Raw genomic sequence first — 15,713 nt, 5'->3', positions numbered from 1 at the left:
CAGATGGCCTTGCAGGGATCAGAGAACTCCTTGACAAGATGTGAAAATCTTGCATGAATTTTGTGCTTTTTGGGTTTTATCTGATTCTTCAAGAGGTCAGTGAACCCTGCAAAGACCGTTTTACCATATTCCAAGCTATTAAGTTAGTATATGACTAATCATACTAGAGTTGATTAAGATGTGTTTTTTCACCATTATCATTATCATTTTTTGTATGCAGTACACATAATTCTGAAGTTGAGAAACTAATATTCCTAAGTCCTCATTTAAAAGTCACTCTCATTTCTTGTTGGTCATGCTCTGTATAAACTATATTTCCCTCCCCTGATCAGCAGCTCTAGCAATAAACAACAGATAAATAGATTTGACCTCCTCTTGCCATTTTAAAGTTCATTAGCTTTAGAAGGGACCGAGTTCAGGCATGGTGTGTATTGATCAGGGTTCTTCCAGAATTGAGAGGAACAAGTATAGTTTGCCAAATTTTCAGCTGTATTAAATTTCATTTTAATACTGTAATGGACCTTAAGGTTTATTACATTAGACCTATGGGTCTAATAGGTCTAAATAGGTCTAATGGTCTAAACATTAGACCATTACAATAAGGTTCAGTTATCATTAAGCAAACAGTTGGATTTGGCATAGAGTTGTCAGCAGAGACACATTAAAATGAAATCTGAAGGTAATGTGTTGAGCATCTACCATGCACAAGGCATTAGTCTCCATTCTTGGAGAAGGAAAGATGTGCAAAGCCTGGGCCAAATGCTTAAGGAGCTGGGTATGTCCACTTGTGTGTAGATGGTGATCATGACTCACCTGTGTGCAGACTCCTTCGTATTCTGCTGCTCACATTTCCATCCCTTGAATTTTGATACAATACACATTTCAAGGTAAGAACACTTGAGTCTCAATGCTAGATTAGAGTAGTATAGCATATTGTTGGTGGTATAGAAGGTAGATGAAATTATATCATTTATTTTTCTTATAGAGTAAGTCTTCACTTAACATTGTCGATGGATTCTTGGGAACTGTGACTTTAAGTGAAATGATGTATAGCAAAACTATTTTTTTCCCCTCATCAATGCTATAAAGAAAAGTTGGTAAAGAAAACAATGCTGTTTGAGGACCTGCTGTATACTGTTCTGCTTAAAGTTGCAGTTTCCAAGAGCCTATTGATGACATTAGGTGAAGACTTACTACACTGTATTAATATATTTTGGCTTAAGGATTTCCTTCCCCCATCCTCTTATAGATGTGATTCTAATAATATTGACTTCCAATGAGAGCTGAACGCTGATCCTATTACTTTGTAGCCCTACCTTCTATATCAGGAATGTTTCAGTTGGAGTCTATCAACTTCAAGGCCACTGGCTCTCAAGTACTGGTATTCACTAGAATCACCAGGGGTTTTGTTAAAAGTGGAGATGTCTTTCTCCTGCTGAATGATCTTCTTTTGTAACCGGTACCCCAAAGGACTCTGACACTGAATTGGCTGCCTATGTATATGGACTTATAGAGAGATGAGCAGAAATCCCTGAAACTGTTTTCTAAATTTGAATTGTGCTCATTTTCTGAGGAGAGGATCCATGGTTTTGTTTAGATTTCTAAAGAGGCCTGAAATCCAGAAAGAATTTATGAACCACTGTTCTTAGGATGGAATGAAGGACATTAATGGTAACCATATATCTGTTACTCTGAGCTCCGGAGATAAATGGATTAAATTCACAGCCAGTGTGATGAAATCCTGTTGTAACTGGAACACTATTAAAGTAAACCATTTCTACTTACAAGCTTATAAAAAGTACTGCTTTTGAAATGCCATTTTATGTACTTTGTCAATATTACTTAAAAGTGATAATAATAGTTGATGACCAGGTGACAGGAAGATTTAGTTTATATTATATATGCAGAAGTACATTATTTATGCCTTACCTGAGGCTGGTATGGTGGAATCTGAAAGTATCTTATGAATAGTACATCAGGCAACTGGGACACTCTTGCAATTAGCCATCCCAGTACAATGCTCGTGGAAGTTTTCAGCTCATGCCAAACCCCTTACCTCCATTCATTTTATAGGATTGGAATGGTAAGCCGGCATTGATAACTCAGGTCAGACATGGTGCAAGTATAAATAAAATAATGATGTTATCAAAGTAATTGACTTGAATTCCAAGAAAAATTCTTTAAGATTCAATGAGAGAAGTGAATAAAAGGCAAATTGATGCCCGCCCTGGATTCATAGCTTCTTCAGTTCCCTAAAACTTCTTGATAATGAGGACGTTTTGCCGAGTAGCGATGAGAACCTCATATTCTTCGGACGTGTTTTGTTACACTTCCAGACAATCAAATTAGTGGGTAGTTTTTCTTTAGGGATTACGTGTGCTTTTCTCTTTAAGAAATGTTTGACAATTGATTCCCAGAATTGCGAGAATTTTCTCTGTGAGTGAAGGAAGACTTAAAAAAAATACTTTAAAAACATAATTTAAATACTAGCTTCACTTCTATTTCTTTTCACATAATAGGTGGCAGGAGGAAAGCCCAAGCCTAAAAAATACTGTGGGAGCCATAGGAATGTGACTTTGGCTGGTTGAGACATGAAGAACTTTTATCTTCACAGTCAGAAAGAAAAAATGCCATAGAAGCCAAAGTGAATATGGTTTATTGTAAGGAAAATACAAATAAAAACTTTAGTGAGATACCACCTCACACCTACTGGGAAGCCTACTGATAAGAACAAGAAATAAGTGTTGGTGGTGAGAATGTAGAAAAATTGGAAACCTTATGCGTTGTTGGTGGGAATGTAAACTGATGCGACTGCTGTAGAAAGCAGCATGGCAGTTCCTCAAGAAACTAAAAATAGGGTCACCGTATGATCTGGCAATTTCACATCTGGATATGTACACAAAAGAATCGAAAACTGGATCTCAAAGAAATACTGGTATACCCATGTTTATAGCAGTGTTATTTACAATAGTCAAAACATGGAAGCAACCCAGGTATCCATTGACAGGTGAAAGGATAAGCAAAATGTGGTAAATCCATACAGTGGAATACTCTTCAGCCTTCAACAGGAAGGGAATTCTGACACGTGCTACAACATGGATGAACCTTGAGGGCATTATGCTAAGGGAAATAAAGAAGACAGTCACACACACAAAAAATACTGTATGTGTCCACTTTTATGAATTTCTTACAGTGGTCAAAAGCCTAAAGATAGAAAGTGGAATGATGGTATTAGGAGTTAAGGAGAGGGAGAAAACGGGAGTTTTTGTTTAATAAGCATAGCACGCCGGGCGCGGTGGTTCACCCCTGTAATCCCAGCACTTTGGGAGGCCAAGACGGGCGGATCACGAGGTCAGGAGATCGAGACCACGGTGAAATCCAGTCTCTACTAAGAATACAAAAAAATAGCCGGGCACGGTGGTGGGCACCTGTAGTCCCAGCTACTTGGGAGGCTGAGGCAGGAGAATGGCGTGAACCCAGGAGGCGGAGCTTGCAGTGAGCCGAGATCGCGCCACTGCACTCCAGCCTGGGTGACAGAGCAAGACTCCGTCTCAAAAAAAAAAAAAAAAAAAACACACACAAAAGTAAGCATAGCGTTTCAGTTTGGGAAGATGAAGAGTTCTGAAGATGGTTGGTGGTGATAGTTACACAGCAATTTGAATGTGCTTAATACCACTGAATTGTACACTGAAAAATGGTTAAGATATTAAATTTTAAGTTATTTGTATTTTACCATAATAAAATAAATAGAAAAAGGGAAGATGATTTAGAGGGTTTCACACAGTTTTAAAAAATGTCTTTCCTAGTTTTTGTTTTGAACACGGTGGTATTTTCATAATAAGAGCTTTCATGGTATAGAAACGTATCAGAAAGAGAGCAAAACCCAGTTCAGACTCTCCTGTTCATGCACTGGTGTCCATTCTGCATTGTGTTTTCCATACATACATACACAGGCACACCCATGCCTTCACACAGCAGGGAACAGGTGAGGCATTCCCTTTTGTGACCTGCTCATTTGGCTTAGAATGTATCATTTCACGTAATTCCATGATAATATGCTTAGTTTTCTATTTGCATATTTAAAGGCTGGGAAGGAATTGAAGAGATGATTAAATGTTTCTGTGAAAATCATGTCATTCTAATACTGGAGGTAAATTAGAGCATGAAAAACAAGAGCAATGTGGTTGAAAGCCCTAGATGGAAGAAGATGGAGGTGCTGGGTAAGTGGGAGCTCAGTGGTTGGGAGGAAGAGACATTTTCCTTTTCTCCGACAAGCTGCCAGTGTAGTGGGGGTGGCAGATACAGTTGCTCACAATTATGCTACCATGAGATATATGATAACATGAAGATTTGACCAGCATCTCAACAGCTAACTCAATAGGCTGGGGAGGGTTCCTTTATAGTGGCTAAATGGCATGGGGCCCATATTAATATTACTTCAGCCACATACTGTTTTCTCAGTGCCTTTTTGGTCAAAGCAAAACAAACCGTTGGGATACACTCCCCACAAGCAATTCTCTATATACATTCACTTGATTGGCTCCTCTAAAGAGTAGAGAAGCAAAGCAATGTGCCTACCTGAGAAGGAATTCTAGTATTAATGGCAAAAACCACAATTACTTTTGCACCAACCAAGTAACTGCTCATATGGCCATGGCCTCCCTTCCTTCTGGACCCCGGATGAGTCAGGGGAGGGCAGCAGCAGAGTCATCACTTAGCTCAGTAGCCTCACAAACGAACCAAATTGCCTTCTCCAAGTTCTCTTAGTGCCGGGACCTGGAACCTGTGCTTCCTTCAGAACAAGGAGAAGGCATGAGTTTCAAGTTGACCTTGATGTGAAATACAATTATTAGCTATTGTTAAAATTATTAAAAATATCTGTGTATGCACACACATATAATATATGTAGAAACATTTTGTTATTTGATTTCAAAATTAAATTTCTTTGCTATATGTGTTTCATTATACAGTCAAGCTCTGACTTGCAGAATTCTCAAGTATTGTTGAAAACTGTTGGAATAGATTGGGTTATATATATATGTGTGTGTGTATGTGTGTATATATATATATATTTATATATATATAATTAGATATTTCCCATTTGTCTTGAAGACATATATTCCATAGAACATTAAGCGCCTCCTTTAAATGCAATCATGAAGATAGTTTATAGATTTCATAAATCCAATGCTTCCTAGTTTAAGGAAATATCCTCTAATTTACCTCAGTTTTATTTTATATGTGTTCTTACTATTTGAAAAAGAATAGTTTTGTTCTTTTGCTGTAGCCACCACAGTAAGGCACATTTATTAAAAGTCAGCCATGAGCCGGATACTGCTCTAGGTACTAGAACAGTGGTACCCATCCAACTGTGGTGGAGAATGAGAGAGTTCTTGCTCTCCAGGTGGTGAGAGAGCTCTTCCCATGGTAGAAGGCATAAAATAAATATACCAACAAAAATTAAAATCGAATACCGTGTAATATAGTATAATAGAATAACATAACATCAGTTGGTACTAGTATTGGGTAGAAGATTAAATAAAGCAATGTGATACTTACTGGGGGCTGTTTCAGCCCAGGAGAAGGAAGACCTTTCTGAGAAGGTGCTCATTGAAATATGGATGATGATAAGGAGGTTGTCTCAGGCATATTTGGGGTGGGGGTTACATTGCAGGTAGAAGGATCAACACTGGCAAGGGTGTCAGTTTGGGAACAAGCTTAGCTACAGTATCTAGAACATTGTGAGGAAACAGGACAGAGGAGGAAAATGAGGTTAGAAAAGTCAGGAGTTAGACCTTGTTAGCCATGGTAGGGAGTTCGGGATATTATCCCATGAGTGATGGGAAGCTGGTAGTGGATCTTAAAACAGAGTCAACGTTATGTAATCTGATCTTTCAGAAAGAGCATCTCTGACTGTTGTTTTGGAGGACAGATTGTAGTCAACAAGAGTGGATGCAAGGAGGCTGGTTATGAGGCTGTTGCACTTGGTCTAGAGAAGAGATTATGGCTAGAGCACGGGAGAAAGTAAGCAGTGGTTGCATTTGCAATATGTTTTGAATAGAGACCCAATAGGACTTATCAGTAGGTAAAGTGCAAACTCTCAGAGAGAGGAATCAAGTGTGTCTCCTAGAATTTTAGCTGAAACAAATAGCTGAATGGTGGTACCATTTACTGAGATGGGAAGGATTCCAGGGAAGAGATGATGACATGGTTTTTGGAGAAAGAATTGTGTGTTGCATATGGAACATATCAATTTTGAAATCCTGATTCAGATATCTAGTTAAAGATATGAAGAAGGCAATTGTACATGTGAACCTGGATCACAGAGCATAGGTCTCATTTAGGCATATATGTTTGAGAGTTATTGGAATATAGCTGGAATTCAAAGCCATAGATCAGGAGAGAGTGTGGGCAGAGGACAGAGCTCCTTCTGTACCAGAGACCTTGAAATGTGGACTATCGTATCAACTGCTTCTGAGGGTAGATGTTGAGAACAGATAATTGCCTTACAGTTGGTGAATGTTTGAAAGGTATTTGTTACATATATAAATTCCAATTAAATTATGAAGTCTGTGCAAAAATCTTGTGTTTTGTTTTGTATCTTTCTAGTACAATGGGAAAGACAATAAATTTAGGGAAGATTTTTGTATATAGTTTCCAGAAAAATATTTGTTTGAAAAGCTAAGATTGATTTCTCAATGTGCCAATATTTTATAGCCTCCTGTTACTTTAAGCCTGAAAGCTATCAGCAGTTTTGTAATTAGTTGGATTTGCATCAAGAACTCAAAAAAAAATTTGAGTTGTTCGTTTTGCTACCACTAGTTTAAAACTTTAGGTTTTGAGCCAGAATACTAATGTTAAATTGGTTGAGTTTTTTGGAGCATTTTCTTTTTGTTTCTTAATAAGAGAATGAAATGCATTTGAAATGGTTGTAACATAGTCATAAAAGGAAAATTATGATGATCCAATAAATATCAACATTCCATTGCTTGAAGAATTTAAAAACATATACAGCCTCCGTAAGGTATTGGTGTCCTCATTCACCATGCTGTGAATCTCAGAAATAAAAGCAAGAGGGATTAATTATATTGCTTTGACTTTAGTTAGGGTCTAGTAAGAAATTTTTACTTTATCCTGGTACCAACTTGTAATTGTTTACCACCCAATGTGTAACACTAAACATGCATTATTTCTATAATATAATTTTACTTCATTTGAAGCATATGATAAAAATTTTGTTTTTATCTGCACCTTAAAAAAATAAATATGTGATTTATAGTATGCAATTACATAAGATAGGTAAAGAATAAACCTGAATTACCATTTTTAAGTGGTGCTATGTATAATGTATCTTCTCTTTTTGAGTTTATTAGAGTTAGATTAATATGATGATAATGCCAAGTGGTCTTTCACTGGGTAGAACGTGTAATTTCCAGAGTATGCTATAAAACGAAAAATAATGTCAGTGTTTTTTCTTCTCTTTAGGAATTTTATTACATTTTTTCTTGCAAAGGTTTTATGTACCATCAACGGTTATGAACTTTGATTTGGGTTCTGTCAATTAAGTTGCCACTAGTATTTATATAATTCAAATTTGTGTGCCTTTATTTCTCAGTTATGGAAAGAGGCTTGTTAGTATCTCATAGTATTATTTGTTATTTCACCTTTGTATTCTAATGTGTTTTTTGTTGACTATTTTGATAGTATGTTATTTGGGGCATAAAAGTGCATGCTTGTTACAGTTTAATTGAAAATTTTGCCCTTTGTGAGCATACAGTGATAAATGTGTTTGCCTTGTGTTTTACAGTTGATATTGTCTTATTTTTTGTCTATATGCTTGTCCATTTATTTTTAGCTCATTTGTATACTAGTGTATCAATGCTACTTACTTACTTTAATGTTCTAATAGTAAGCCTTTAATAAAAGGCAGACCTTTGTCTGTCCTAGGCAATGCATGTAACATATATTCTTTCTAATCCTTACAAAAACATTTAGAGGTAGATAGTATTAGTTCTAGTATATGGATAAAAGAAGTAAGACCCAAAGCATAAATATGATAAATATGACATGCACAGGATCAAGTAATTAATAATGATGGAGCTGGGGTTTTAAGCCAGGTCTGTCTGACCTCAAAGTCTGCCCTGCATTCCCTGCGGGCAGTTTCATAAGCAGCATGACACTGAATTACATGTAGCCCAGTCTGAGAAGCTTTAACAAGATAATTTGACTGATTTACATGTATTGTTGTAACTGATGTACTTAGAAACATTTTTATCATCTTATTTTGAGCTTTGTTTTTATGATTTCTTATACTGCATGTTTCAATGAATTGTTTTAAATTTTGTTTTCTCCATTGATTTGGAAAGTATGGATAACTTTAATTTTGTTTTCTCCATTGATTTGGAAAGTATGGAAAGCCATAGATTATTTGTCTTTGAAACATATTTTTGAAAAGGGATGACTTTTAGTCTTTGAAGGCATAGATTCTTTGATTATCTTTGAAAACTATATTTGAAAATGCTAACCTATATTTCTTTTATCAAGGTTAACAATGAAACTGTATGTTTTTACTGCCTCTGAGTATAAAATGGAATATAACGAATTTCTTTTTCCTTCTCCCTCACTACTTTACAGTCTTTGAAAATGTAACCGAAGGGTTTTATAACCAGGTTATTATTACTGAGTTATGATTTTTGGATTCCATATAGTGTCTTTCAAGAAACAGTTTTGACTTTTACCTTCAGTGTTGCGTACATATATTAGTAACTCTTTATATTCACCTCCATGCTTAACTGGTTTAGTGGTCAGTTCTCCTATATCACACTTTTACAATTCTTGGATTCTTAGTGTTGGTACTTCTCTCAGTTTGCATCATTTAATATATTTATAAGAAAAGAAAGAAATGTGGGTTCTATATATTCTGAGCATTTGCAGTCCGTAAAAATGATGTGTTGGATGGATTCTTTGTTGTTTTGATCAAAACTCTGTAATGCTCTGAAAAGATAAAAAGACATAATCCCAGGGCTGTTCATTACAACACTGTATTAACAAAAGCCTGGGAATATCTTACAATCCATGAGAAGGGGATTAATTTACTAAACCATGCAACACTTTTTGTCTGTATGCATGTCCATGTGTATATGCTTGTCTATATGCTTGTCCGTGTTCTAGGTACTGTGCAGTTATGAAAAAAATAATTATCTCTAGGACATATCACTAAGCTAAAAATTAACAAAGTAGGGAAGATTGTGTACAGTATCTATCACTAAGCTAAAAATTAACAAAGTAGGGAACATTCTGCACAGTATCCTAGTGTTTAAGGTAAAAATGATACAATATGAATGGAAAAATGTGAACATATGTGTGTGTATGTGTAATATGTGTATATGTGTTTATACATGTATATATGCATATATTATATATGTCTATATGTATACATGTGTATTTATATGTGTGTGTGTATGTGTATGTATGTGTGTATATACACTTCATACATCTATGTATATGAAGGATAAACCATATGTATATGAAGAATAAAAAATGAGGTTTCAATGGGGCAAGGAAGGGACAGGGCAGAAGGGTAGAGGGGACTGGGATAGAAACTAGAATTTTCTAAATATAGGAAAATTTTGTGAAACCATGTAAATGTTTTCCATAATTATAGATACAATTAAAGCAAAATATAATATACACTCTCTAAAACCTGAAATCAAGATTTAAACAATGCAAATAACTTTGTATTAAGTTGATGATTCAACCTTATGGACAATAATTATTTCAAGTAACTGTAAAGCATTCACTGACTGACTGTCGTTAGTAAGATATAAAGTAAAAACAAAGAAAAAATCTGCAAAGGCATGTTACACTTTTTTTAGTAATCATTTGCTTTTAGTAATTTTTTATAGCAATGAGATTGGCATTGTTATTTTGAGCTTTTTTTGGTGTGTGTATGGGTATATATCTATACTATATACATGTACATTTGCATATGTATATATTTATAATATAGGAATATTAATTGTTTTATTCTAAAATAGCCTATCATGCAGTATTCTATCCTCTATTACTTATTTGCTTTATCCTGTGTGTATTTGCTTTACACACTTACTCACATAGATTAACAGATATATAGTAGGATACATATTGTATTCTATTATGTATATATTTCATATACATTATGAAATTTAAAAAAATAGTGATTATGTTAATTTTATTAAGGAACCTAGAGTTAATATGAAACTCAGGATTAAAAGAAAATTCTGTAATTCTAAATTTGAATTGGAAATATTTTTGTATTTAGTGTAATCTTATTGTATTTTGAATTCACATTCTCCTTAATTTAAAAATTCTGTTTCTTAGAGGTAATATCATCTTACCTGCTATTGAACTTGCAAATGATTTTTAATTTTTTTTTAAGTTCTTGTAGCAATGATATGTGAAAGCTTGCCTCTACATTAAGTCATTAGAATGACACTCTTTTTCTCTTATTCTAGAATACTTTTCAAAGCCTCTGTGTTGGTTTCTTCTCTTTTTAAAAGAAAATTGCCTAAAATTCATAAAGATTGAGCTAGTAATACATTTTATGTCTTCTGTTGCTTCAATCCAATTAGTTAATGGGTTTTTTTAACTGTGCAATGTTTTTTTTCTCTTCTGACTTTGAGATTAACTAGCCATCTAGAAATTATTTTTTGAAAACTCAGAAGGTCCAATATATCCTTGGAATAACTATGGGTCAGTTCTAAACCCAGAACAACAAATTAAATTTAATTCCCTCCCAGAATTTTCATTAGGCTTTCTGAACCATAACTTGGTGGCAAGGGACTGGAGATTATTCTTGTTATACATGGGGTAATAAATTCTCTTTGACAATATCCCCCATTCTGCAGCTTCAATACCTCTTTGCATTATTGCTTGCCCTCTTGGGAAGCCATTTTGAAAATAACATATGGCTTCTCCTTCATTTTGTGAAGCCAGTGTTTAATTTGGCTCGGAGCAAATTTTACTTGACATCAATTTTAAATGTTTTTCTTTCTGGATAAATTACTTTGAAAGGTCATTGTTTTTCCCAATTAGGCTACAATATAATTTTATTATGTACATACTATTAAGTATATATTATTTATTAATTATGTATCATTTAAGTTCTTCATACACACATACTGTCTCACACACTCACACACACGACATAACAAATAGTAATAATAATAAAAACCCAGCCCTCTCTGTAATATCTTAGGGACCTGACTCACAAGAGCAACAATATTGTCATTTGCCTTTACGTGTGGTCTGTGTGTGGTAGACTAACAATGCTTGAAAATTTGTTGCTACTTCTTCCATTGGGAGATGGAGTTTAACTCCACTCCTCTTGAATTTCGGTTGACTTGGTGACGTGACTAACAGGATGTGGCAGAAGTGACTTTCTGAGACTGATGTTGGCTCAGAACAAGCCTTAGAGCAGCATCAGCTTCTTCCCAGAACTTTTGGAGCCCAGCTCTCTGGGAGCTCTGAGCCACTATGAACAAAGTCTGATCATCCCGAGACCACTGGAAAAGGCATGGACAAGGGGTCTAGCCGAGAGTCTAACTTGAACCCAGTCTTCAACCCATCCCTGCCAGGAGATTCAACTGTGAATGAAGTCATCTTGACTGGCCTGTCCACCATCTGAATATCACTGGGTGATCCTGGTCAATAACTTGTGCAGAGAAAGAATCACCCAGCTGAGCCCTGCCCAAATTCCTGATCCATTGAATCACAAGATAGAGTAAAATAAGGATGCTGCTTTAAGCCACTGAATTTTAGAGTAATTTATTTTACAGTAAGAGATGACTAAAATAGCATGTCTATACTAATCTCTGAAGTGCAATTTGGATCTGATAACTGAAATAGCGCATTAAAGAAGCAGCATGGAATTAGAAGCTTGGAAATTTATGTTCTGGTATTGTTCCTAATAACCTGTGTGGCTGAGAGCAAATTACCTTGTTTCTCTCAACTTTTTTTTTTTTTTTTTAGTTATAAAAGAGAATTGGCCTAATAATAATAATAACAAGAATAAACCTCAATGCAATAAAAGTAAACATTTATTGAATGCCATTGTGTCAGGTGCTGAAGTAAGACTTTTAATGCATTATCTAATTTAAACATCACATCATGCTTGTAAATTATAGGTATTACTATGATTATTACCAATTTAAAGATGGAAAAACAGGCTTGGAGATAGCAGGAACCTTCTCCTGTATGTTCTGTAAGATGCTTTTGTTGTTAACCTTCAGTCTTATTATTGGGTGTCTATGATTCTTCAAATTATTGCTTGTGAATTAGGATTTCCTCTTTGTGATAGCTCAGTAATAATTTCTTTTTTATTTTACCAAAATAAATTTTATAGTTACGAAGTAGGACAGAATCAGTTACATAAAGAGATCGCAAGGGTCTACAGTACAATTTATCCTGATATTCTTGATATGTTGGGACAGTAGAAGCAACCAGAAATGTCCAAAGGTTCTTCTTTTGGTCCCCAATCAGGTTGTAAGGAGGTCACACTAGAAAGTATGGGGTGCACCTTACAAATGGGAACATACTAGTGACAACAGCTGACACACATTCTAAAGAAATGGATCTTGGCAGAGAGGATAAAAAAGGTACTCCTAGGACAACTATCAAACTGTCTTGTGTGTTGAAAGAACTAGTCTTCCTCTTAATTATTGGCAAAAATTAATTGCACTACATTTTCTGTATTTTTTTTTGGTTTGGCTTTCTATTTTATACCCCCTATTTTCTTCCAATAATTTTTCTTTCCCTTTATACTCATATAGTGTGTGTTCATTATCACTTAAAAAAGAGGGAAGGAAGGAGGGAGGGAGGGAGGGAAGGAAGGAAGGAAGGAAGAAAGGAAGGAAATAAATTAGGAAAACCACTAATATTAATTGAGTGCCTTTAATTTGTACTTGCTATTTCAGGTTTAAATTTTTAAATATTTAACATGTAAATATTTTAGATTGATTTGGTTTTCCCAAGCCACCTGAGTAGTAAAAGTGGAATTGGATTTGAATCCATTTTCTAACACTGTTTGTGATACACAATCTTCCTCACTATCTCTCATGAGCCTGCTCTTTAGTTGATGAGATTTATTTTACTTCAATTTGACTTACCAATTTTAAAAAAAATCTTAATCCAATTTAAGAGTGCTGATTCACATATTGCATAACATTCCCTGGTGCTTTGAACCTATTAATTTTGGTTGAAATATTAAGATTGTCTAAATATAATCTCATGAGTGAACTTGCTGAGTGAATTGAAAAATACCCTTAAGTCTTTTAGGGCTTAGTTGCAGGGTGTGTATTAGCTGCTGAACTCAGATTTATTCATGATGAAGATCTCTGAGGCACTGATGGATGTATCACTTCATGGTATTTTTTGGGAACCATTTGGTATATGGAATTGGGCTCTGTGCCATGCCAAGGGAGCCCTGAGAGAGGACCCTGGTTATATGAGCATTTCATTCCTTTCTCTTGAGAGAGTGTTGGTGTCCTTAGAAGCTCCCTCTTCCCAGAGCACTGGGCCACATGGCCGACATGCTGGCTGCCTTCATTTGATACCTGTGAACAGTTTCCTTTAGCCCAGTTGTTCTCCATTGGTGGCGATTTGCCCTCCTCCCAAAAGACACATGACATTTTGTGAAGCCAGCTGGGAGATTCAGCTGTCATCTAGTGGGTGATGGCCAAGGATGCTGCTACACACCCAATACATCCAGGACAGTCCCTCAACAAAGAATTATGTGGCCCGAATTTCAGTAGTACTGAGGCTGAGAAACCCAACTGTGGTTTCCCAACCTTCTTTTTTTTTTCTTTATTGCTCCCCTAAATATCCTTTTAGACATTTTTTTCCTGAGTAACATCCTCCTCAGTGAAATTTTAATGTGCTGTATTATAATGGTTTATATACTGTTGTTTTATCTGTGGTTTATACATAAGAAAAATAATGGGTTATTTTAGCTATCAAGAACCAGTTTTTGCCCCTGTCGGGGTGATCTGGTCCCTGTTGAGAGCGCATGTACCAGTGGATCTCCTTGGGAAGTGAGAGGCTTGCAAATAACCCAGTCCATGACAAATAGTTGAATGAGACAGAAAAAACAAAAAAGAAAAAGAAACAACCCAAGAAGAGCCGAGATGCCTAGGAAATTAGCAATGATGCTTGGAAGCAAAATGTCTGCCCAATATAGTATCAACAGTCAACTATAAGCTGTAGATAGACCGATAAAACAGATTCTGTCTTTCTCCTGCCTCTCAACAGGCAGGCCCCCTGCCCTGTACTCTTCTTCTACAGAAACAATCTATAGACAGGAACTTGATGTTCATATTCTCTCTGTGTCCGTCTCCCCTATAGTTGCTCAGTGGGTGACCATCTCTGTTTCCCCTAGTTCCTTCCAGGAGTCTTCAAGGATGCCTGTTCCATATCTGGCTCATGCTAAATGCCAGGAATTCCACAGGGATAGACAGACTGGGTCCTGCCCCTCCTGCAGCCTGGGGTATAGCTCAGGGCTGGTTCAACTCTATCATTTGCATAATACAGTTGCCGGTGTTTTGATACCTTATGCCATCTCCACAATTTTTATATAGCTAAATGGTAACTGAAATATTTACTTTCTTTTTATTAAATTGACACATCTTGTTAGGTAATACATTTATTTAAAAGGGAATATTTATGCCATTGCCTTAGAGGGGAACCACTGTCACTTGCCATAACCGGAAGGAAACAATAAAAATGAATACAGTGGAAAAAAAGTTCTTGAGCTGTTATTGCTTTCTGAGGGCTCTGAGCCTGGAGTCAGTAATCACTCAGCTTAAAAGGAAGATAAGTGTGTAAGAAAGGTGGTGAAAGTATGCTGGCATCAAACTGAGGCTTTCTCACTGATAGTGATATTAGCAATTTGAAAGATAAATCAAATGGGAATAACTTTCTCAGTATTTAAGGGAGATGAATACTATATAATTCTGTATCTGTGGGCTAGATTAAATCATCTCATGCACCCCATGAGTTGCTCCCACATTTTGGGAAACACTGGTAAGCTAAGTCCAGTTAACTTTGTGCCCCTCCCTTACCTGCTCCTCAACTGTTCTGCCTTATGGATTATTATCAACAGTCAACTATGAGCCATTTGAGGCTTCTTTTTGTTGTTGTTGATAGAATTTCACTCTTGTCACCGAGGCTAGAGTGCAGTGGTGCAATCTCAACTGACTGCAACCTCCGCCTCCCAGGTTCAAGCCATTCTCCTGCCTCTGCCTCCCGAGTAGCTGGAGGCATCTGCCACCACACCCAGCTATTTATTTTGAGTTTTTAGTAGAGATGTGGTTCCACCATGTTGGCCAGGCTGGTCTTGAACTCCTGTCCTCAGGTGATCCACCCGCCTTGGCCTCCCAAAGTGCTGGGATTACAGGCATGAGCCCCTGTGCCCAGCCGCCATTTGAGGTTTCTTATTTCTCTTTGTGCTCCTAGTGCCAAGCACCATGCTTGACACAGAGCCGCAGTGTTTCTCTGCCACTTGAGTGATCTAATGGACCTGGGGCTGTGCATTGACCTCATATTGGCCCAGGTGGTGCGTAAGTTGATTCCGTGTGACTTAGGGTTGGGTGCACCTCCATGGGTGCATGCTTGGTGAGCAGAGGATTCAGTGGGTTTCAGCCTCTACCTGCCCTTGACTGAAAGGCACTCTTTTGCCA

General features: G+C 36.4%; 1 protein-coding gene across 2 annotated transcripts in view; it reads left to right on the top strand.

Annotated features, from left to right (window-relative positions):
- Nucleotides 1-15,713, top strand: part of PID1 (phosphotyrosine interaction domain containing 1) — a 263,057-nt gene that overhangs the window by 67,854 nt on the left and 179,490 nt on the right. The window contains exon 1 of one of the 2 annotated variants that reach the window (XM_009183252.4): nucleotides 3,593-4,220. The exons of the other annotated variant lie outside the window; for it this stretch is intronic. Within the exon in view, the coding sequence (XP_009181516.1) occupies nucleotides 4,179-4,220 (42 nt within the window). The 5' untranslated portion in view covers nucleotides 3,593-4,178. Of the gene's footprint in view, nucleotides 1-3,592; nucleotides 4,221-15,713 lie in introns of those variants that run through there. 2 annotated transcript variants of the gene reach the window in all.

This window comes from Papio anubis, chromosome 10 (assembly GCF_008728515.1).
Source record: "Papio anubis isolate 15944 chromosome 10, Panubis1.0, whole genome shotgun sequence".
Lineage (NCBI taxonomy): Eukaryota > Metazoa > Chordata > Mammalia > Primates > Cercopithecidae > Papio > Papio anubis.
The sequence above is the reverse complement of the archived record's forward strand: the minus strand, read 5'-3'. Positions and strand labels throughout refer to the sequence as shown.